We start from the raw sequence: 24340 nt of genomic DNA on the forward strand, positions 1-24340 counted from the left end.
TTAGGCATAAATTGAGGTCTTTGCGTGATGGAAATAAAAAAAAACAACAAAAATTTATTTCAATTTTGCAATAAATTAAAACATTGCAGGGCAGCAAACGATATAAGACTATAACCCTCCATTGCTTGAACTATTATTTTATTCAAAACGTCACTGCATTTCGTCAAGGAACATTTCTTTTCCAAGGCACCTTCACAGATATCAGTTTTCGTCAAATTCCACTTTTTCCGCCAAATCTCTGTCAACGAACTCTTTTTCAAAATCCTCTTCTCGTCTTGCGACGTTTGCGAACTGTTCTGACTCAATAAATTCTTATAACGATTATTTCTCTTCAATAAATCTTCTAAAATATAGAATATATAACAAATATTTTCGGATTTGTCCGTGTGTTGAATTTCAAACGAATCGTTTAAGTTATCCAACGTCTTTTCTAATATAGTTGTTATTTTTTCTATTGAATATTTTATTATATGTAATGATCGATTGAGAAATAGGAAACGCTGTACTATTTCATCTTTGTTTAGCTAAAAGAAATGTTTATTTTTTTTAAATAAAGAAATTATAAATGTTTTTTTTTTTATCATATCTGTAGGCGGTCGAGCAAATGTCACCACCACCCATAGACAATGGCGTTGTAAGAAATATTAACCATTCCTTACATCACCGATGCGCCACCGACCTTGACGACTAAGATGTTACGTCCCTTGTGCCTGTAGTTACACTGGCTCACTCACCCTTCAAACCGGAACACAACAATACTGAGTACTGCTGTTTGGCGGTATAATATCTGATGAGAATATATAATGATAAATAATTAATGTATAATAAACTCTATTCCAACCATAAGAGAAAAGCAAAATAAACAAGATTTGGCAGAAAATTGTTGCGATATTGGTAAATATTATATTGGGGCTTGATTAATCTATGATATTCACTATGGATTTGGGACAAAATGGCGTTTTGAACGTCGACGAAACTATTACCGGAATTTTGAAAGTGGAAATATGTAGTTTAGTGCAATAGTGTTGTATTATAAATAAAGATATAATAATCATAAACTCTTACTTATGGTGTATGATTAATATCTTTATTAACATAAATTAGATTTACGTATTCCATGCGATTTGCTAGTTGCTCTAGTAGTTCTTGATTAATGTATCCTTATTATAATACAACACTCTTCCACTGAACTACTTATACCATCTTTAATAAAAGTTACGGTAAAAAAACCACCGACGTTCACTCAATTGTTTTTCAATCAACCGTAGGACTAATAAATTAATATGGCATCATATATCCGCCATATTGCCATATTTGATTTATGATATAATATGATTATAATACTTAAAAAACATATAAAACTATTTTTTGTATAAGAATAAGGTATATTACTATGTTCTCCCCATAATTGGGTCCTTCGTAAATTGTATTTAATAAATCATTACATATATTTAGGATTTCTTCGAGAAATTTCGGGTAGATTTCGTCTTCGTGTAATTTGTCTATTAATTTACCTAATACCTAGAAATATAACATATTATATAAAAAAAATTGGAGTGTCTGTTTGTAATATTAAAATAACCGCTTTTAATTAAATGCATATGTATGTATACACGGTACATACATAAACCAAAAAAGCATTTTTTTCAATTTTTGACTCTGTCTGTCTGTCTGTTTGTTCCGGCTAATCTCTGGAACGGCTGGACCGATTTTGACGGGACTTTCACTGGCAGATAGCTCATGTAATAAGGAGTAACATAGGCTACAACAATAACATTTTTTGTAAAATTTAAACGCGCACGAAGTCGCGGGCACAACTGGTATCATAATAATATCAAATTGATGTCGGTCTGAATGTTGTTTGTTCCGAAACGGTTGAACTGATTTCAACGAGACTTTCACTGAGATATACTTTATATTTTATCGAGTGACATACTTTCATTTCAAATAAGAATTAAGGTTACAAAGAAAAAAAAAGGCAAAAATATGCCGCCCCTTCGATTATGAGTTAAATATGTTATTAAAATTATAATTATTCGTAATTATTTCCATACGCATGGTCAACAAAGTCTGGCAACACTATGAAAGTTACAAAAAGAACCAATTCTTTTAGCTCTTGACCGGTGAGTGACTTTTCTGATAAATCAAGACCCAAATATTATTCAAACTCAAGATATATCCGTGATACTTACTTTAGAAATGTCATCACTTATTTCAGAAGTACTCATAACTAATGGGCAGGTTGTGAGGAAACTCATTAAACAATGAGCGGATTCGTTGATCCATAAACTAGAACACTGTGACGCTGGAAGAAAATTGAAGCGCTTGAAAACCTAAACGCGATAAGCCTGAACCAGATGTCAAGAGGCGGCTAAATTCAAGCCAAATTAAAACTTTGCCATTATTATATTAGACGCCGGAGCTGTGCGACTCCTTCTTTTTCGCTGGAAAAACACTTTTACGCTTTACCCCCACGTCTTCGCCGGCGGAGCGAGTCAACGGAGGCAGTCACTTCAGGCACTCGCTCCGCGGCCCCCTTCTGCGACATAACACTTTCGCAGAAAGAGATCATCTCCTTCCAGCACCGCCGTGTGTGCGACTCTAATGCTAGTTTATTTTAGATAAGGCGGTTCACACACATGATGCTATCAGTCTATTACTGGCGCGAATATTGTGCGAACCTAACCAAACGAAGCTCAACTTTAACAAATGGTATGATTTTTGTGAGCAAGACTTAATAGAAGTATTCAAGACTTTAAAATTAAATGCACCCAAAATTTTTAATCAGAGATTAAATTTTTTTTTCTATTAATCAAAAACCTTTTAGGAGAATAATGTAACAGTCTATAAATTTTACAGCCGGTAAAGCTTCCTAGTTTTAAGAAGTTTATGAAATTTATTCCAAGTTACTATACTCGTATAGTGGATACACGTAGATTTCCTCATTAAGTTTTCCTTCATCGAGTTCAAGCATATAACTTAAGCATATGTCAAATGAATTTAGCGTATGCTTGAGTTCAGTATGAGCAAAAACAAGTACACAACCATTATCCTTGGATTGAATTACGCCATATATATGTGAAAACGTCCACGGCGTTAGTGGTAGGTAGGGCTTATGTGCAAACCTATCTAGGTAGGTCACAGATATTCTACTGCCAAACAGCAGTACTCAGTATTGTTGTGTTCCGGTTTGAGACAGTTTAACTAGAGGCACAAGGAACATAACATCTTACTTCCCAAGGTTGGTTGGTGATTTCTCAGTGCCAGACAATCCACCTTCCTAGCATTATGTAAATTAAAAATGCAAAGTTTTCCATCATCTCACCGCTACCGCCAGAACTCCTCGGTTGAAAACTTCTGTACCCGGAATCGCATTTAGTCAACTTTCTATTTAAATAATTTTTAACTTTATTTAATTCCTCTAAAACTTTAAATGTAACTATTTCAGCTTGAGATTCCGTTAAATCGGAAATTTCTGAACTGTCATTTGAACTATGATCGATTGTCAAGTTTTCTTTGATCCGATCAGATATAGCTAAATTATCAACTTTCATATAATTAACATTTTCTGTATCATCTCTATCAGAAATAATTTTATTATTCTTTGATATTTGATCATCTAATTCTTTGTCGTGTTTACTAATTCTTGAATTATTTAAACTGAATATCTGACTTTCTATATTATACTCGAACTCATCCAATGAAAATGAATTAGCTTTAGATAACATTTCATTTGTATTGATTGTGTTTTTAATTACGCTATCAAAATCATTTCTATCCGTTGATGTTGCTTGTATTGAATGATTTTTAGAATATTTAGATTGTGAATTAGAATTTATCGTTGAATTTGTGTTTAAAATATCAAAATTGAGAGATAAATCAATACTTGTATTTCTTTCACGTGAAATTGTACTTTGAGTTGAGAATTGTGTCGAAAGATCATCGAAATGATTGTTTGATGCGTTTAAGTCAATTTTTATACGTTTATTTTTTAGTTTTTGTCCGTCTTTTAATTTAGTTTTCCTATCACTTGTCTCGTTTGATAAACTTGTTTTATTATTTATAATATCATTGGTAACTTTATTACGTACTCGGTTTGTTAAATTTACGTTTGTTTTTATATTTTCATCGATGTTTTCCGTTTTGTGATTATTATTTGGTCTTAAATCATCCGATTTTGCATTGTTTAAGTATAAATTTGTAGATATAACAAAATCGTCTTGACTTTGACTTATGTGAGTGTTAAAATCTGTATAATCTCTCAATGTGTATAGTTCTGTTTGTCGTGAATCTATTACATTAACATCTATTATAGTTTTAGGAGAGTTGACATTTTCAGTTTCTTTTTCAGTATTGTTTGAAAATTGTTCAGATATTATTTCAGCGTCTATTTGGTTTAATATATCGTTGATAAAATCGATTTTCGATTCTTGCGATCCTTCGTAGTATGTTGATTGGGAATCGTTTGTGTTAATATCTCTCTATAAATACAAATATGATTATCTCATGTACATACTTCATAGCAGAACCTGTGGCTTTACCCGCGCTAAATTTATAAAGCTTAACCTGTACATGAATAGTACAGCGCCTGAATTCGATTTCGCCATTCCATCGGATTACAACTGGAGGGGATAGACTGCAATTACCGTGAGCACAATTAATAAGCTAGCCTCTATTATGATAACCAGCGTGATCACATATACTAATATTATAAAGAGGTAAAATTTGTCTGTTTGTATGTACGGGATAATCTTCGGAACCAATGACCTAATTCTAAAATAAAATCACTCGGTATAAACTATATTCATATCATTATATCACTTGGTGGTAGGGCTTTGTGCACGCCCGTCTGGGTAGGTACCACCCACTCATCAGATATTCTACCGCCAAACGACAGTACTCAGTATTGTTGTGTTCCGGTTTGAAGGGTGATTGAGGCAGCGTTACAGGCACGAGGGATATAACATTTTAGTTCTGAAGGTTGGTGGCGCATTGGCGCCACCAACCATCATTGTCTATGCGCTGGTGACCACTTACCATCAGGTGGCCCATACCCACGTCCGCCAAACTATACCATAGAAAGTTAATTTCTTTATCAATAAATTGCACGCGTGCGAAACCAAACGGATTCTATTAATTTTGTTTTTATTTTAGAACGAAACCCTTTCATTACCTTAAAAGTAAGATCGTCTATATCGTTCAATTCCTTCATATCATTTATCAACGAAGCATTATTAGTTTTTGGTATATCCTCTAAGTTACCAAAATCGAAATTTTTCAATATGGTCACACTGTCGTTACTGACGTCATTTTCGTTTAATTTATCGTCTAAATCCGAATCGTTTTCACCAATATCGAAATCACTTTCGCATATCGTGATGTCATTGTCGTTTCGTTCGTCGATTGTTCTCAGATTATTTAAATGATCTTCTATAGATATGTTTTGGGGCTTAGTTTTGAGAACTGCTAGTGCAACCGCTAGGCGATATTTTTCAATGATAAATTGGTCTAGAATGATACTTTTATTGATTGAAGCTGCGGCTGAACACACGCGTGATTTATAAAGCTACATATTGAACAAAATCTGTCAGCCGCAATTTAAGGGGTGTTTTAAATAAATTTAATTGTGTCCTTCTCCTGAATTCAAACTATCACCATACCGAATTTCATCGAAATCGGTTCAGCAGTTTAAGCGTGAAGAGGTAACAAATATACTAGAGAGATACTTTCGCCTTTGTAATATTGGTAAGAACAAACACCGAAAAATATTAACAGGGTTTCTTGGTTTTATATAAACTTTGTTAGGATGTCGATACACGATAGAAATTATGTACCACAAGAAATAATAAAGAACTTTTATAAACATCATCAGATATTCAGAATTTAACCAATTCTCGCCTAAATTGACGAGTTACTTGACTCTAGTATATAGAATAATTAATTGAAAATTGAATGACCGTACTCATAGATGATGTATTTTAGGAATTAGTTTTACTTATTTACTATGAAAACAAAAACAAAAACTTATGAAATGCGATCAAAAGATCAAATCGAGCTATTCCAGGTCCGTATGCCGGTCAGTTAAGGTGGATTTATATTTGTCTGATGTGTCGCGACGTGTCGTGTCGTGACATGATGACTAGTTTTCACTTTTATTTGCCATGTTCTGACACGTCTGACGACATTTTGAAACAATATAGCCATAGCTCTAGGAACGGTGACACGTTTTCAATGTTCTCCCACGAGTCATTCGATTCCAATTCAGATTTCATTGTCTCATTAAAGACCTTGAAAACGACGATGAAAATTTCATCAGTATTTCAGATTGGCGAAATAAATCAATTTATTTAAATTGTCGATATAAAGAAAAAAACGTGACATGACCCCCCGTTCCCCCACCCCTCCGCTCTTACTCAACTGGAATCACGTATTACTAGTATGAACGTTACCATATTAAATGTATTAAACCGATTCTAACGCGACACGTCACGACACATCAGACAAATACAAATCCACCTTTTGTGCGACACCTAGTCAACGGCAGACGTCGCCTTTAACACTATTACACTTTACAAAATACTAAAATATGTAATCATCTATGATTTTTAAGTCCACTGTAAGATTTTATTCATAAATTCTATCAAATGTTCCTTTATATATATTTTAATACAAACTTACCATAATCAATGGAACTCATTTCTAATATCGTAATTATTTTTTAATATTTATTTTTCATAAAAACATTTTGTTAAATCTATCTACAAAATCCAACGTAAATTGTTACAAAACTATGTTGAACTTCGCGCCATTTATTTTTTTTAATAATTTAAATTCATAGGCACCAGTACGATACTATTCATCTCAATTTTGTTTACGTAAAAAAAAAAATCTACTATTATAGTTTTTCAGTCATGAATATAATTACATATTGTTTTTTTTTAAATAATAAAACACTTACGACGTTTTTGAATTGAATAATATTAATAATTAACTAAAATGTATCTGATCAAAAAAAAAATATAAATTTTGACAACCATAAGTCACGTTAAACAATAAATGATATTTTAATAAATAAAATGGTAAAAAAAAATAAAATTTGTCGTTGTAAATATGGCTTTATACACAATTTTATTCGGAATCAGCATATTTATGATAGCTCTCGTGATGGCGATCATAAAAAAAATGTATTTTCATTGGAAAGAAGAACATAAAATCGAACGGACGGTTGTAACCACAACTGACAGACCTGGTAAGTAAAGTATAGCGCACATTACAACTATTTTTTTTTTAATTTATTTATGTCGATTAGTTTGTCAGAATTTTCGGTTTGTGTCACATATGATACAAATCGAGTGATCGGTTGCAAATCTTAGCTCTTTAATGAATTATTGTTTAGAATTGCAATAAATATTATTAAAGTCAAAGTCAAAGTCAAAAATCTTTATTCAATATAGAAGTGTTTACACTTGTTTATTGATTGTCAAAAATCTACCACCGGTTCGGAATTTAGCACCTCGGACCTGAGAAGAACCGGCGAAAGAAACATTTTTTTTTTTTTTAATTTTTTTATTTTTAAATATTAATTAAAGATTATAATGAAAATTCATAAGCACATTATTAAATTAATACTTTTAATAGTAACTGACAGACTACTGTGCTTCTTGCCGGTTCTTCTCCGTTGAATCTATTTCCCACCGGTGGTAGCTGTACATTTAATTCAGCATTGTAATTAGTAATTAATGAACGTGTACCACCTTCGTCTCCATCTACACTTTCCATCAGGTGAGATGGAAGAAAAACGCCTATTCCATTACAACTATAAAAAAAAAAAGAAGCACTGTAACTTGATTATTCAAAAGCGTTTTTATGAGCCTATTTGAATAAAGAATTAGAATTGTTTTATTTTTTCAGCAGTAAGTATTATGATAAGTCGTGACAAATGTGTACTACGTCGAAGGAGGTACGCAGAGGATGTTGACATTTATGATGTAGTCACCAAGAGCAGTATTAGCTTAACGAAGGAGAACAATTCGAGTCATGCTATTTAATTGTTATTTGTGTCATATTTGGATGGAATACATTTTTTTTTATAATGCGTGCTGTTTTATTTGGCAAAAAATATAAAGATCATGAAGGTTACGCAAATGAGGATCTATATGAATAAATAAAATTTAGGTTATTAAGAGCAAAATAACTAATTGTTGCACTGTCTGGGCTGTTACCCACTCATCATATATTCTAACTCCAAACTGATAAACTTCGTCATAATTATCACCTCAGCCGGAAGACGCCCACTGCTGGACAAAGGCCTCTCGCAAAGATCTCCACAAAAGACGGTCTTGAGCTGCTCGCATCCAGTAGCTTCCCGCGATACTCGCTAGATCGTCAGTCCACCTTGTAGAGGGGCTTGCCCACGCTGCGTTTTCCGTTTCGTGGTCGCCACTCGAGAATTTGTCTTAGTAGTGTCTTGTGTTAGTTTGGACGAGTGGTCAGGACAGGTAGGGAGTTTGATACAGGCACAAGGGAAATAACTCTTTAGTGCTCAAAGTTGGTTGGATGAATCGCATACCGCTGTCTATCCCTATGTATGCTTAGATCTTTAAAACTACGCAACGGATTTTACTGCGTATTTTTAATGGATAGATTCACGAGGAAGGTTTATATGTATAATACAGTAGAGAAATACTGATAATTTTAGAAGTTTCTAATCTGATGTCGTAAATAAACACATTTTTTGCGCCTACATTGCAAACGCTGGCTGAACCCTACGAGATAGATCAAAATAATGTACTACAGTATTGTACACCTTAAAACGTTCTATAAACAACCATTTTCTAACCATAACTTTGAAGAACAATGGTGATTTAAAGCTGTACAGTATTAATCCTTATCCAATCAAGTACCTTAAATACATTGTGCATTTAATATAGATCAATACGGCCCCGAACTGACTGAAAAATCTATGACAGTTCTGTAGTACATTCTGTAGTACTTATAGTATCAGCATTCCACCGAAACTGGGGCAGGTTGCTAGTTAGAAATAAATTAAACTCCGATATCATTTAAATATATTTATTATTCGTTTTTATTTCTTCTTTCAAAGCACTTCACATCGTATACGCTGTTTATCTTAATAATGTCCGTATCAGATAGGAGCTGTTCGTTTTGACCTAAAGACCTCATTATGGAACCATCTGGATCCTGAAGAAAAAAATAATTATTGTCACTTGTTCGAAATGCTTATGTTGCCAAATTAAAAAAATATATTGTTAAGGAACGCTTGTGTGCGAAAGGTTACTATACAATTAGTGAGTTTATGATTGATGGCACTCCTTGGAAACGAAACGATCGCCTCCTGGCTGTTTCCATTCATATTCAATATATGTAAAAAAAAAAAATTTACAAAAAACAAGACTCGCTGATGATAGTCAAATCTTGGACTATCTTTTATGGGAGGATTTCCACAACACTGCTCGACCCAAGCTCTTTGTGCTTATAGAAAAGTTATCTGTCTGTCTGTCTATTTTGTTTTCAAGGCAAAACAACTGAACCAGAATTTGATGAAATTCGGGATAAAGCAAGCTTGACCCCAAAGAAGGACATGTACTTACTACTTTAGCTGACGTCCAACTTCTAAATCACGGACGAAGCCGCGGGCGTCAACAATGATCATACAGGATAACTTCGATTTAGACTCCTCTAGAAACCCAGCAGACATCAATTCCAAATTCAGACGATAAACTCACCTGATCTTTGTAAGTAGCGACCGAAGAGATCCCCTTCTTTCCGACTTTCCTCCAAAACTGCCAAGCGGGATGAGTCGCGCTTTTGTAGTCATAAGCTAAAGGAAGAGTCGCGTCCGAACGAATCTTTTCAAAATGGTGTAGCTTATCTGTACAAATGATACGAAAATAATGTACCAAAGTAACATTGTTTTTTGTCTGTCTGTTTGTATGGAACGACTGGACCGATTTTGTCGGAACTTTCAGTGGCAGATAGCTGATGTAATAAGGAGTAACTTAGGCTACAACAATAAATTCTTTGTTAAATTCAAACGCGCACAAAGTCGCGGGCTCGGCTCGTGTGTTATATTATTACTAGCAAGAACACTTGTCCTTTTCTGGAGATCTCGACGTGCATGCAAAAATTCATGATGATATCGTCCTGACCGATTTAGGTCAAAGCTAAATAGAGCAATCTCAACGGAAACCAGCCAACTCAGGACATATTACGAGGCACAAGTGTGTACAAGCACAGATGCACTCGATTCCCTGGTACCATAAACCGATGTGACGGCTCACCGACAGACGCAGAACCAAGAGCTTTAAATGCTTCCGAAGCAAGAGGATACACATATCCAAACTATAAATACTGTTAGATTATAATCTATCTCGCGAGATTGTGAACTGTCGAAAGAGTGTGAACCGTAACATACTGCTTACAATTTAACGCATTACTTTTCGGTAGATTATAATCCACCGAAGCTGATTAAATTAATTAAAGTTAAATTATAAAAACTCTAACCTAACCTAATCGAAATATCATAAACTATAAAAAAAAATTGTCGTTTTATTTTGAGTTAAATCACCGTTCACAAAATTTCCGCAGTTTACAATCTCGCGAGATTGATAACAATCTAACGGTATTTACAATTCTACGGTGATAAATATACACATACATACATACATTTTCTCTCTTATCATCATCATCTCTTATCATCACAAATAGGTACACAGCACACACACTCACATAGAATATATAATATACAAACCTGCCCGAATGTGTCTCAAATGCACCCTGATGTACTTGTCACGGTCGTGGCGGGATATTTCGAAATAGAAACCCAACATCGCCATCGCCATCATAGCGGCGTGCTGGCGGTGTTGCCCGCCTTCGAACAGCTCGATGCAACCGAAATTCTGAAATATAATTTTGTATTGAAACATCTATAGTCGTCTCGGGGGTGAGACCGACTCGTTTTTTTTTTTTTTATCTGAATTTGTGTATTGCTGTTGGCCCTACTGGCCTTTACAGCGTCACCGAACGTTAAAAGATAACCGCGTCCGGCGGGCGCTCGGCCTTTTATAACGAAATTGGGTGGGAGAACTATTCTCTCTATATAACACCTATTTATGGACGGTAAAGTATTTCAGACCAATATAACAGCTCAGAATTCATTACTATTATTAATTTAATACCTAAACAAGTTTTAAATCATTAAAATATTATTTCTATATTTAGATACAGTGTCACATTACATTATATTTTTGTTAACAGCCTGTAAATTTCCCACTGCTGTAAATTTACCCCTAAACAAAGATAAAAAAAAAAAAAAAAAGAATCCAATACAAAAACATGTCAAACTAATTTGGTAAAGAAATTTTCTTTATTGTATGTACTATATTGTAATGAATGCATGCGTGTGTGCGTGTGTATGTGTTCATCAATCATCGGTTAAGATGCACACGTTCCTACCACTGGGCCATCTCGGCTCCCTACAGTGTCACATTACAAGAGAACTAAACCAAACGAACCAACTTTATAATCTCGGTGTGAGTGACAGTTACGTTTGACACTCGTAATACGACATATTACTTTGCTAGTGTGCGTGTACTTAACGTTACTGGCGACAGATTTGCGGTAAACAAAAGCTTGTATCAATTTAAATAAACTTTTCTTCACTGCAGTTTTAGAGGATTGATTAAAAAAAAAAAAAACTACAATTAATTAAAACTTAAATCTTTATTCAAAATGAGGTAGATTCGAAATTACATAATCAGGAATGATTATATAAACATAAGACATAGAAAAAAATAATATCTTAACATAATACTTAATATATTGTACCTAATAATGATCAAACCGATCATAATTAATACTGAAATCACCGATAGGCATTCATTTAAAACTAGAATCAAAGATGCACAAAAATTGAGAAAATAAAACTGTAACGAAAAGTGCACTTGTTTTTTTATGTAAATCTTTAAATAGTCTATACTAAGAGTAATCAAAATCAAAATATACTTTATTAAAGTAGGCTTTTACAAGCACTTTTGAATCGTCATTTAACAATACTAAGTGAAGCTACCACCGGTAGCTATAGATTCTACCGAGAAGAACCGGCAAGAAACTCAGTAGTTACTCTTTTATATATGTATGTAATATATCCTGCCTGGAAGTCAACGCGTATTAACTCCACTAATGTATACCAAGTCGTTGTCAGCCTCTGTCTGTATCTTTGCTTGCTTCTCCTAAACCACTTAACAGATTTTGATAAGACTGTTTAAAATATTAACTACAAGTTGTCAAATTGTTGATTTCGCTCAGCTTTTAGGGATTCCGTCAGGTTTTACAGATAAAAAAATGTATGTAGCCTATATCCTTCCTTAAGGTTCAAGTTTGCTTCGTACCAAATTTTATCAAATTCGGTTCAGCGGTTTGTTTGGCTTTGAAAGCGTAACAGACAGACAGAGTTAATTTCGCATTTATGATATTAGTACAGATTCCTTACATTGTCAAAGCGCCACCAACCTTTGGGAACTAAGATACGAGAATACTAAGTTTTGTTTTACTTGTGTGATGAGTGGGTGGGGGATACCCAAAAGGTCTTACACAAAGCCCCACCACCAAGTAAACATAACTCCTTTTTGATCGCTGTAGTTGGTTAAATAGAATCAACATATCGGACATAACACCATCGAATGTCGAAGTTTTTAAATTTACAGCCTTACTTATAAACATTGCTTAGATATGTTGAGTTAAACACATCTCACTTTATCATCATTGATTTGACATTCGAAGGAACGAGACAGCATTATTTAAATCTCTAGAACTTAGAGTGTAAACAGTGACGTAGCCACGTGCAAAAGGAACTCAGTATTATTTTTTTTTTTTTTAAATAATGGCAATGCCTTACATCAATTAAGGAATTACTAATATTCCTATTTACCCCTCCTTTTAAGCTTATCGCTCGTGTTAGGAGTGGGTACCGTAAACCACTGCGCTATTGACGCTTCTAAATTCACAGGTTGACGTGAGAACTACACGATGAAGTCGCTCGCTAAACTGACTGATTAAGTGTCAAGAAACAGGCAACTTCACGCCTTAATTTATTTTACAATGTTTATTTTATTTTATTAATTGAAATTGTGCATGTTTAAATTTGTGTGTGTTATAATAGCGGAGACAAAAGAACAAATTACAATTTCATACTAATCATTATTTTAGTGCCATCAATTCTGCAATTAAAAACTTTTTTAAAGTATAAATAGAACTACTCTCACGTGTATGTACATAAGTACACGCAGCTCTTTTTACGTTTGCTGCATGGTACCCTGATAAACCACACCATTGCACTATGGTAGCTACGCCACTGCCTAGCATTTAAAAAGCCATTAATCACTAAAAAAATTTAATCACAACATACCTTATAACTAAAACATTACTACAAATATGTATGTTCCTCAACAACTTCTTCAATCGTTGTCTGCTGTTCTTCAACATCCGATACCGAATATTTCTGTCGCTTAGCTCTGTGCATCAAGTGATCGACCTTCTTTATCTTCAACGACCAACGATTGAGCAATTCAGACATTTTTCTTTCGTATTCTTCTTTCAGACAATCAGGATTATCGTCTAGCCACGCGATAGCATCTTTGCACTCCCCTATCATATCAGCGCATTCTTCTCCATCGATCTTCTCCAAATTCTCAACGAAAGATCTTTTGACGTTGTATATGTATGTCTCGAGCTGGTTCCTCGATTCCAAACGTCGTCTATTCTCGTCATCTTCGCTCTTAAACTGTTCAGCTACAGAGATCATTTGGATTATATCCTGTTTCGTTAATCTATTTGAATTTTGTATCGTAATACTTTTATGATTTCCCGTGCTTTTATCGTTCGCAGACACCGTTAGTATACCATTGGCGTCAATATCAAATATCAAGTCAATCTTCGCGACTCCTCTCGGCACTGGAAGGATATTCTGGAGTTCGAAGACACCTAGCAAATGATTGTCCTTTGTCAGCGACCTTTCACCTTCAAAAACTTCTATTGTCATGCTTATTTGATAATCTTCTAATGTTGATATTTCTTTGACCTGCCTGCAAGGTATTGGGGTATTGCGATTGATAACTTTGAACATAATACCACGAGCGGTTTCCACGCCAAGGGATAATGGCACCACATCGATTAGCAGCAAATCCTTGATGTTATCACTCCTCTCTCCAGATAATACAGCGGCTTGAATCGCTGCACCGCTAGCGATCGCTTCATCAGGATTAATTGAATACTTTATAGTTTTCCCTTCGAAGAAATCGGTAAGCATTTTCCTTATCTTCGGTATTCTTGAGCTGCCACCTACTAAAACGACGTCACGTATGTCATTTTTCAACAAACGCGCATCCATCAATGCCTGTTCGACGGATATTAGCGTCTCTTTAAATAAATCCGAGCATAATTGTTCGAATAGTGTTCGCGTTATTCGTCCTTTGTAATCGACTCGATCGTTTACCGATTCAATTTGAACGAACGCTTCTGAAGCGGACGTGAGCGCTCGTTTCGCTTTTTCAGCGGCGAATCGTAGACGACTTAGCGTTCGTGTGCCTTTTATATCCTTCCCTTGAGTTTTACGAATATCATCAATGATATATTCGACTAAGCGATTGTCGAAGTCTTCCCCGCCTAGTCGGGGATTCCCTGCGGTCGCTTTTACTTCATATAACGAATCTTCACTAATATTTAATATAGACACATCTAAAGTACCACCGCCTAAATCATATATAAGAATATTACGATCTCCTTTAAAATGATTGCTCAAACCATACGCTAATGCAGCGGCCGTTGGTTCGTTGATGACCCTTATAACATCTAAACCCGCAATTTGACCCGCAAGTCTGGTCGCATGGCGTTGTGTATCGCTGAAATACGCAGGCACGGTAACGACAGCACTATTAACTTTAAAACCGAGATAAACTTCAGCGATCTCCTTCAGCCTGAAAATTATCATTGCACTTATTTCCTCGGGCGCGAATAATCTTTTTCGATTCTTATAATTAATAACAATTTTTGGCTTACCGTTTTGATTTATGACAGAGTATGGTAGAGTTCGCAAGTCCATTTGCAAGCCCACGTCGTCGAACGGCCGCCCGATCAATCGTTTCACCCCAAAAACCGTATTCGTTGCATTGACGGACGCTTGACATTTCGCGGGTTCACCAATTAAACGTTCCCGCTCAGTGAATGCTACGTAAGATGGCGTTATATTATTTCCTCGTTCATTTGGTATCACTTCCACACAATTATTACGCCATACGGCCACACAGGAACACGCAGTTCCTAAGTCTATACCAATAACAACCATTATTAATCAACAAACACTATTTTTCAAATCAACAACACTCGGAGTATTTAAAACATTTCAAATCGTCGCGTTTTCTTATATACCCAACCAATCGCAGATCAGAATATTCTAGAGTGCAATATCAACCAATCATAGGGCAGCACTGATAGACGTTTCTAGAACAGTGTTGACGTCTACAGAAAAAATATTTGAACTACTCTGCACAATAATACATAATTGATTATATTTTCTCTTAACTATAAGGAAATAGATTATTAAAAGGTTTTATTATTTGTTATTTTACTTATAATTTGAAATAAATCTTTAGATTTACACATTCGATATCATTAAGTTTTATAAAAAACAATCACATATTATATTCCAATAGATTTGTTTTATATACAATGTTGCATTAATACAAAATAACTGTATTTAGAAATGAAATATTTAACTTATAAAATTAATTCTTAAAAGTTGGAAGTGCTTTGTTTAATTCAAATGATTATTAATAAGGTTAATATGTTATACTTTATAAAAGTTAAAATAAATGTTTTAATTTTATTATGAACATCACGCTGTAGACGTATTTTAAATTATTTAAATGCTTTTATATTTAATAAATTATTATTGTTTAAAAACAAAATATTAAGGAAAAAATATACTTTCAAAATGCAGGGAATATTTTAATATATGGCCACCCAGTTTATTGATTACGTTTTGTAAATGTACTGCGTCAAAAATTTTGTCTCTTTCTAACTCGTACCATTTCTCGTATGAGCTTTTATTGTTATTACTTTCCAACACTGTTTATAGAGATCATTCATAAAGATACATTATTTATTGACATTAATTATGTTAAATATTATTTTACTAGGACACGAGATTTGAAACGAGTTTCTACAGCATTTATTTATTCAAATAAATGATTTACTCTAAATATAATATACGCTACAATCATCTGAATCATATTATAAAAATATTAAATAAGATCGTGTAAAATTAGATTTATTATCGGACGTTTTTTAAATTTAGAATAAGTGCGATTTTTTTTTAATTTTATGATAAGTCGGCCTTAAAATTATGAACATGAAATGGTTTTATTTCACGCTCGTTACCAATTTATACGTAGTACATCGAATATTTACAAAATATCTTGATTTTCATCTGCTTAATACAATTTTAAAATGATAGACTGACATACAACTCTCTGCCTAAGCCGTTGGATCTAACAGTAACTTAGGTAAGCAAATTACTTGGTTGTAGGGTCTTGTGCAAGTCCACTCACAATACTTGTATTGTTGTGTTCCGGTTTGAAGGGTGAGTGAGCCAGTATAACTACAGGCACAAGGAACGTAACATTTTAACTCCCAAGGTTGGTAGAGAGTCGAAGATGTAAGGAATGATTAATATTAAAAGTGCCCAACGTAACAGCGTTTTCCGATGGAATATGCCATTAGTACACTGCCAGTCTTTAATGAAATTGTTGTAGGATTAAAAATGCTAAAACATTCAAATATCAAGTATGACAATGTTATAAATAAATCAAAAATACGTATACTGTATTCCAACCATAATAAAAGTCAAATAAACAACATTTGACAGCAAAATGATTTCATCAATCAATTCGCGATATCATTGGTCGAGAGCTTGATTAATATATGATATTCACTGTGGAAACTGTGATTGGAGTTTTGGAAGTAAAATTAAAGCGGATATAAGTAGTTAAGTTTAATAGTCTTGTATTATTAATAAGTAGATATTAATCGTAAACTCTCAGTAGTGCGCAATAAAGTTAAGTTATTAACAAATCGCAAGAAATCTAAGGTTTGTTTATCTTAGTTTGACAGTTGACACTTCCAAGTGTCAACTGTCAAACTAAAGATAAACAAATTGTTGTGTCCTTCGCGAACATTTTCAATTGAATGCTGACCGACTGAATGAACAAAAAATTTAGTCATAATCACTCCTGGCGACGTTCGATTGAAAATGTTTTTAGTTTATATTTTAACTAGAGACCCGGCCGACTTCGCACGGGTGCGTTGCTGATACAAAATATACTTAAGAATGTCTTTATAAACAACGTTCACAGCTTTTTCAGTCAGTTCAGGGCCATATTGATCAATATAATATTCACAATGTATTTAAAGTACTTAATAGGATAAGGATTAATGCGGTATTGCTTAAAATCGCTTCGTAAGTCAGTCATTATTTCTCGTAATAAGTAAAGGATAAAAAAATACTTATTGTGGCTTATATGGATGGACTTTTTTTGAAGACCTTTTAAGGTGTAAGGTGGTTCAGCCAGCGTTTACAATGTAAGCACCAAAAAAAATGTTTTTTAACGACATCACATTAGAAACCTCTAAAATGATCATTGTATTAAATATATAAACCTGCCTCTTGAATCACTCTATCTATAAAAAAAACACATCAAAGTCCGTTGCGTGGTTTTAAAGGTCTAAGCATAAATAGGGACAGATAGACAGCGGGAAGCAACTTTGTTTTATACTATGTAGTTGTTAAATATATTCTATGTTCTGTAATAAATAATCTGTGTAATTTAATTGGTCTCATGTTAAGAGTAAAACTTAAATAAATATGGAGTTAATTCATTGTTTTATTTGCTTTACATAGGTAAATATAGTAATAATATTCTCAATATGCCGCAAATATCGGAATCCCACGGGATCGAAAATTCCTTGTCCCGCAAATACCGAGATTAAATACCGGCTGCGGTATTCGAAAGCCTATAAACAATGATTACTTTTGCTTTATAAACTCGAAAGTGTTTTGTGTGTTTCTGTTATAGTAAATAATAATTATTTTTATTGTAGAGTATGAAATTTTTTTGGATAAGTGACAACTACCACAAATATTAAATACTAGATTACTCGTTGGATTCCTTCATATTATTACGTTGGTTGACATAAACGAAACTAGATGGCGCTGTAATTAAACGTCAATATTTTTAATCTATATTGAGGGAAGTTAAACTTTTTAAATGTACTGTCGTTACTAGGCCTAGGTTAAACTATCGACAAAACACTGGCTCAACAGACATGATTATTTCGCCGTTTTTATAGATAATTGTACGGAACCCTTTGTGTGCGAATCCTACTCGCAATTCGCCGGTTTTTTCTTTAATCATTTATACAAATTATGACTGAGAAATTGTTATTAAGAGCGCTTATGCCGGATAGCCGTTTTCACGAGACTTTTGAAAGGGCTTGTGAGCCAAAAAATTATAAGTTACTTTAACAAAAGATTTGTGTCTTTTTAATAGAATGTATTGAAAAAAATCTAAATAAAAAATACTGATATTTGTAAATATTCGTTAAAAATGAATGTTTTCAAAACTGTCTAAATTTAAATGTAAATTAACCGCTGTGTCATAAAAAATATCTATAAGCTACTTCTGTAAATATTAAATAAACGAGCAGATTACCTTCTATAGAATGTATTATAAAAAAAATGTATTCTTATATAATTTTTGAAAAAAAAAAATTCTTTAAAATTTTTGAGAAAAAAAAGGAATGAGAACTGGGCTAAATGCACAATATCAAACTTCATGTTATTTCAACAAAACTTCATCGTTAACCGAATAAAATACTTATGCAATTATAAAGTTTAAGCAAGCCTTTGATTATTGAAAAAAGTATTTATTGATTAAAATTAACATTAGTACTAGTAAAAATTGCTGCAAAAGTTTATTTAAATTTACCTGTTTTCCGCCCACTCTCCCCGTGACGTAGTCCGGACTGGTGTCAAGGATGAGATAGTCATGATATTTCCGGCCTTCTTTCTCCGTGATTTCTTGGAGACGAACGCAGGTTTTCTTCTTCAGTATAGAATTGACTTCCTCCAGGCGCTCGCGTACTTTTTGTATGTTATCTATGAATTAAATTATTTTTTACCTTTATTAACAAAATATTACAAAAAACATAATTAAATATTTTTAAATTAAATTATATAGGTGTACTGGTGAATTCGCCGTATATGTGGACCAACACCCACAGGAATTGGGGTGATCCATTAAAAAGGTAAATTTGTCAATTTTTCACCCCCTCCCTCGCGGTGATATGTCGTGAGATTTAGCCTAAAACTCACGTGAGATTTTTAAAAATTAGTATTTTTAGTGCAAATCTTGAAAGCGTTGAATTGAGTAAAAAACTAGTTACTTGATTTTTTTTAAGAATTCTAAGAACGTACACAATAAAATATACTTAAATGGGAACTTCTAATCTCATAAAAGACCATTAATTCTCATCCAGTCTACGGAGATTCATGTACGATCACAAACTGAACCAAAATGTCCAAGTAATTCTCAGTAAAATTTTCAATAATCAAACTAAATTATACCCTTATATTATACCAGTAACATTAGAAACCCACCACGTAATATTGCGTGAAGTTTGATTCGAGAACCTTCTCTCGCATCTCATCATCATCTCATCTGAATTGATTCAACGTTACTATCGTATTTATAATACAGTCAAACCTGAGTAAGTGAGAACTGGATAAGTGAGAAAACTCTATTAATTAGAGTATTTATCAGGTCATTTTGTCCTCCTAGTACCTCTATAAGTTAAAAACAAAACCTGTATAAGTGACAGTTATATTTCACACGAACCTCTTTAAGTGAGATTGATACTTGCCTATACCTCTATAAGCGACAATTGAACGACAATTTAACAGATTAAATAAGAAATAAATAAATAATTAGACGATTACAAACAAGGCTTACACTATGTATTGTATGTTTTAATAAATTCTGTAATAATAATAATTGAATTTAAGTTATTTTGGAATTGTATTGATAACATTGATATTAAATAAGAGGGTACTTTGACTTTTCTGTTCATTATTGCGAGTCACGTGATTTGTAGTGAGGCTTATATTAGTGATGGAAGCTCCGTACAGAACACTTGACACTTTACTTTTTACTTTGATCCTGGACCAGCAAGGTTCTAACATTTAAGGTACGATATAATTTTGTGATATAGTATAATTGTTATTGCTTGTTAAATTATTTATGAATATATGAATTGTGTTTTGCAATTATCGAGATACAAAGTTACTATTAAGGTAACTGGTGTTAATGTAAATATTAATTGATACAATATTACGATTACTACAGCTATTGTAATGGTTAAATAAATATTTGTGTTTCATGTATAATCTTTTATTGTCTTAAATCCTTAAAATATAATAAAGAAATAGAAAATATCCTGACATAACTAAATCTCCATAAAAAATCTAACAAACGCGTTTAACTTTTGCTATTTATAACTCATTCCTAAATTTCGAGGGACTCTTATTTAATTCAAACCAAATTTGCGTCTGTTATTATCTTGTTATTGTAGTTCGAGGAACTCATTCTATTTAGAAAGCCGACCTGTTTGTCAAGCTTAGTACAGTCAGTTCATAAACAGCAGAAAATAAATTAATAGATTTTTTTCAAGTAAATGTTGTTATAATTTTATTTATATTGAACATTTATGTTTAGCTTTTATTTTAATAAATATGTAATACCCTCACACGAGCCGAGATGGCCCAGTGGTTAGAACGCGTGCATCTTAACCGATGATTTCGGGTTCAAACCCAGGCAGGCACCACTGAATTTACATGTGCTTAATTTGTTTATAATTCATCTCATGCTCGGCGGTGAAGGAAAACATCGTGAGGAAACCTGCATTGGAGCAGCGTGGTGGAATATGCTCCATACCTTCTCCTCAACGGGAGAGGAGGCCTTAGCCCAGCAGTGGGAAATTTACAGGCTGATTATACCCTCACACGTATTTCGTGTTTCTAATTACGTCATATTTGTCGTATTTTTAGAGAACGGGTCTGTCTCACTTATGTGACACGTTCCGTGACTCTGTGAGCTAGAAACTGTGAGAAACTTCTATAAGTGAACAAGGGATATGCGTTCCCTTGAGCTCTCATTTATCCAATTTTGACTGTATTAGTCTATTAGTGTATCTTATCATTTTAATCTATACACACAATAAAATTGGAGTGTCTGTTTGTAATATTAAAATAACCGCTTTTAACTAAATGAATACGTATGTATACACGGTACATGTACCATAGTAACATTGTTTTTTGTCTGTCTGTCTGGAACGGCTGGACTGATATTGACGGGAATTTCACTGGCAGATAGCTGATGTAATAAGGAGTAACATAGGCTACTTTTATTTTAGAATTATATGCAAAATAATAATAGTCACGATTTTTTATTAAATTCAAACGCGCACGAAGTCGCGAGCACAGCTAGTTATTCATAAAATGCCTGCGAAGCCGGGACGAGTCACTGGTGACTTACAAATTAGTAGATTAGGTATCCCATTATACTTACATCTAGAATCGTCTCTAATAACAAATCTGACGATTTTGTCGGGCCACATTCGTTCGTCGTAAAATTCTCTGTTCGCCTTCGTCAGTTTAACGGTTTCAGGTATTTCCCCGCTAATTAGTGATTCTTTTCGTTTCTTCGTTTTTTTGACTTTAGACCTGAAAAAGTTAATGTTCTATTTGGATAAATGAGATTTTCTACGTTTTAATTTAATTTAGGAAGGCAATTTGACCAAATGTGTCTTATTAATATTAAAAAGGCGTTGTAGCGTCAATCCTTTGTCACTGACATTTTTTTTTAAGGCATATACTAGGCAAACAAGCAAGAACCTCACTCGATGGAAAGTGGTTACAGGGACAACACATTTGTGCCTGTAGATGCGTTGCCGGACTTTAAGAAATAAATGTATATCATCCAAGATGGCCCATCAAAGAGCCGAGATGACCCAGTGGTTGAACGCGTACATCTAAACCGAAGATGTCGGGTTCAAACCCAGGCAGGCACCACTGAATTTTCATGTGCTTAATTTGTGTTTATAATTCATCTTGTGCTCGGCGGTGAAGGAAAACATCGTGGGGAAACCTGCATGTGTCTAATTTTAACGAATTTCTGCCACATGTGTATTCCGCCAACCCGCATTGCTCCATACCTTCTCAAAGGGAGAGTGGGCCTTAGCCCAGCAGTGGGAAATTTACAGGCTGTTATGTTATGTATGTATATCATCATCTATATCTAGTTCCTGTAGTCACTAGCTTATATGAATACAGATCCTGAGATAAAAATTATGAGTTGGGTTCACAAAAAATTAGGGTTCAGGAATTAACTGCTCCGAGTTTTAAAGTTAGTAGCGTTTAACCGCGCCTTGGAATGTACGTAAAGCGATTAATTAATTAATGATTAAGTATTGGTCGTGCGTGATCCTATTCCGACGTCCAAAATCAAAATATTTTGTTCAAGTAGGCTAATTATAGCACTTTTGAATCGTCATGTCAATGCTGAATGTAAAGCTGTCTGTTTGCAAAGATTCTACCGAATTCGCACGAAGATCAGTAGTTAATCATTTCCAGCGTTTTTGTTTTTGACTTCCCATCGGATTATGAATCTGACACAAAAGAAACTGCATTTGAGTTTCAGTTAAATTAAATTTTGTTATTATCCGTTGAAAATATCAATACTGTGCACACCTCTCTCCTTCTTCTTCTGAATGACTTTGACTCTCACTCTGTGGGTACTTCTCTTTTCTCTTACCCGTATGTTTATCAGATAACAGTTCAATGTTTAAATCCTTCATTGTTACACGTTTATGTTTTGACCTCTTCTTGGTGTTGTCAGAAGATATATTCGAATTGTAATCTTCCTTATATTTCTCTTTACTACCGAATGTTCTGGAACAAATGTACTATTTTATCATTTGGTAGGTATATTTTACTTGTGGTAGGACTTTGTGCAAGCCTGCCCGGGTAGGTACTAGCCACTCATAAGATATTCTTCCGACTAACAGCAATGCTTAGGATTGTTGTGTTCCAGTTTGAAGGCTGATTGAAACAGTGTAACTACACAAGATGAGCCGAGATGGCCCAGTGGTTAGAAACGCGTGCATCTTAACCGATGATTTCGGGTTCAAACCCAGGCAGGCACCACTGAATTTTCATGTGCTTAATTTGTGTTTATAAATCATCTCATTGGAGCAGCGTGGTGGAATATGCTCCAAAAACCTCCTCAAAGGGAGAGGAGGCCTTAGCCCAGCAATTTACAGGTTACTATGTAAAAAAAAACCATAATTTTAAGGTGAGATGGTCTTAGAAAGTAGTATTTGTCTCCTAAAACTAACTTTTAATTTAATTTTAAAAATAGTTTAAATACTTTTATGACACAGAAACACGATAACAGCTACGACTGTCCAGTCATTAGAACACATAAATCTTAACCAGATATTGCTTTCATACCCAGACAAGTACCATTGAATTATCGCGTGCATTAAGCACGTGATAATGTGTTTATCATTTGTAACAGGTTTAGAACTTGCGAAGGCTATAATATAATTCCCATATGAGAACTGCCAAGTCCGACCTTAGGCTACAGTATATTCTCCTAAGTTATAAACAGAAATGATATTTTATGTAGTTATAAATACATTTCATGACTGACCATTGAACTTGGCACCCATTTAGATCTCACTTCTTTTGTCGTTGAAGTCAACAACCAAAGCCTATATCATAATATTGAACTTGGCTCTCATTTCACATTTGTGTTTTGATGGGATTTATCTTAACATAACTAAACAACCAAAACATACATAGCGAAGTACAATACTTGCTGAGTTAAGCTTACAAATCCGAATAAAACACACCGAACACTTAACGAATTACAAGTCGCGCCAATATCGACTTTACTGTCCGAGCGCATAAAGATATTTTATATAAAGAATGGCGGTTTTATTCAGATTCGCGCGCTTTTGTTTTTTTTTATATTAGTCTAGTCAGTTCAATGGATAAAGGAATCTCCTAAATATACCTTATAAACTTTTTTTTAACCGTTAGTATATTTCTACATTTAGTAGTAAAGTAAAAAATAAAGCTATACATCCCACTGCCGGGCTGAGGCCGGCTCTCCCTTTGTGGACAAGGTTTGGTGTATTACACAAC

At 33.9% G+C, this 24340-nt stretch overlaps 3 protein-coding genes across 3 annotated transcripts in view; all 3 read right to left on the reverse strand.

Moving 5' to 3' along the window:
* Positions 1 to 22: 22 nt before the first annotated feature.
* Positions 23 to 3728, reverse strand: LOC135194517 (uncharacterized). Its single transcript, XM_064220066.1, has 4 exons — positions 3326 to 3728; positions 2193 to 2305; positions 1393 to 1521; positions 23 to 524 (listed from the first exon to the last, which is right to left on the reverse strand). The coding sequence occupies exons 1-4, from the start codon at positions 3726 to 3728 to the stop codon at positions 60 to 62; spliced, it is 1110 nt and encodes a 369-aa protein (XP_064076136.1). The 3' UTR covers positions 23 to 59.
* A 5338-nt stretch (positions 3729 to 9066) lies between these two features.
* LOC113404312 (uncharacterized) overlaps positions 9067 to 24340 on the reverse strand; it is a 29249-nt gene continuing 13975 nt past the window's right edge. The window contains exons 7-12 of the mRNA XM_064220067.1: positions 22880 to 23080; positions 21699 to 21853; positions 19062 to 19231; positions 10772 to 10919; positions 9747 to 9892; positions 9067 to 9201 (exon numbers count right to left, since the gene is read on the reverse strand). Of these exons, the coding sequence (XP_064076137.1) occupies positions 9076 to 9201; positions 9747 to 9892; positions 10772 to 10919; positions 19062 to 19231; positions 21699 to 21853; positions 22880 to 23080 (946 nt within the window). The 3' untranslated portion in view covers positions 9067 to 9075. The remainder of the gene's footprint in view (positions 9202 to 9746; positions 9893 to 10771; positions 10920 to 19061; positions 19232 to 21698; positions 21854 to 22879; positions 23081 to 24340) is intronic.
* On the reverse strand, positions 13387 to 15069 carry LOC135194531 (heat shock protein 68-like). The gene has a single exon (XM_064220148.1). The coding sequence runs from the start codon at positions 15005 to 15007 to the stop codon at positions 13445 to 13447; it is 1563 nt and encodes a 520-aa protein (XP_064076218.1). The 5' UTR covers positions 15008 to 15069; the 3' UTR covers positions 13387 to 13444.

Source organism: Vanessa tameamea, chromosome 31 (assembly GCF_037043105.1).
Source record: "Vanessa tameamea isolate UH-Manoa-2023 chromosome 31, ilVanTame1 primary haplotype, whole genome shotgun sequence".
Lineage (NCBI taxonomy): Eukaryota > Metazoa > Arthropoda > Insecta > Lepidoptera > Nymphalidae > Vanessa > Vanessa tameamea.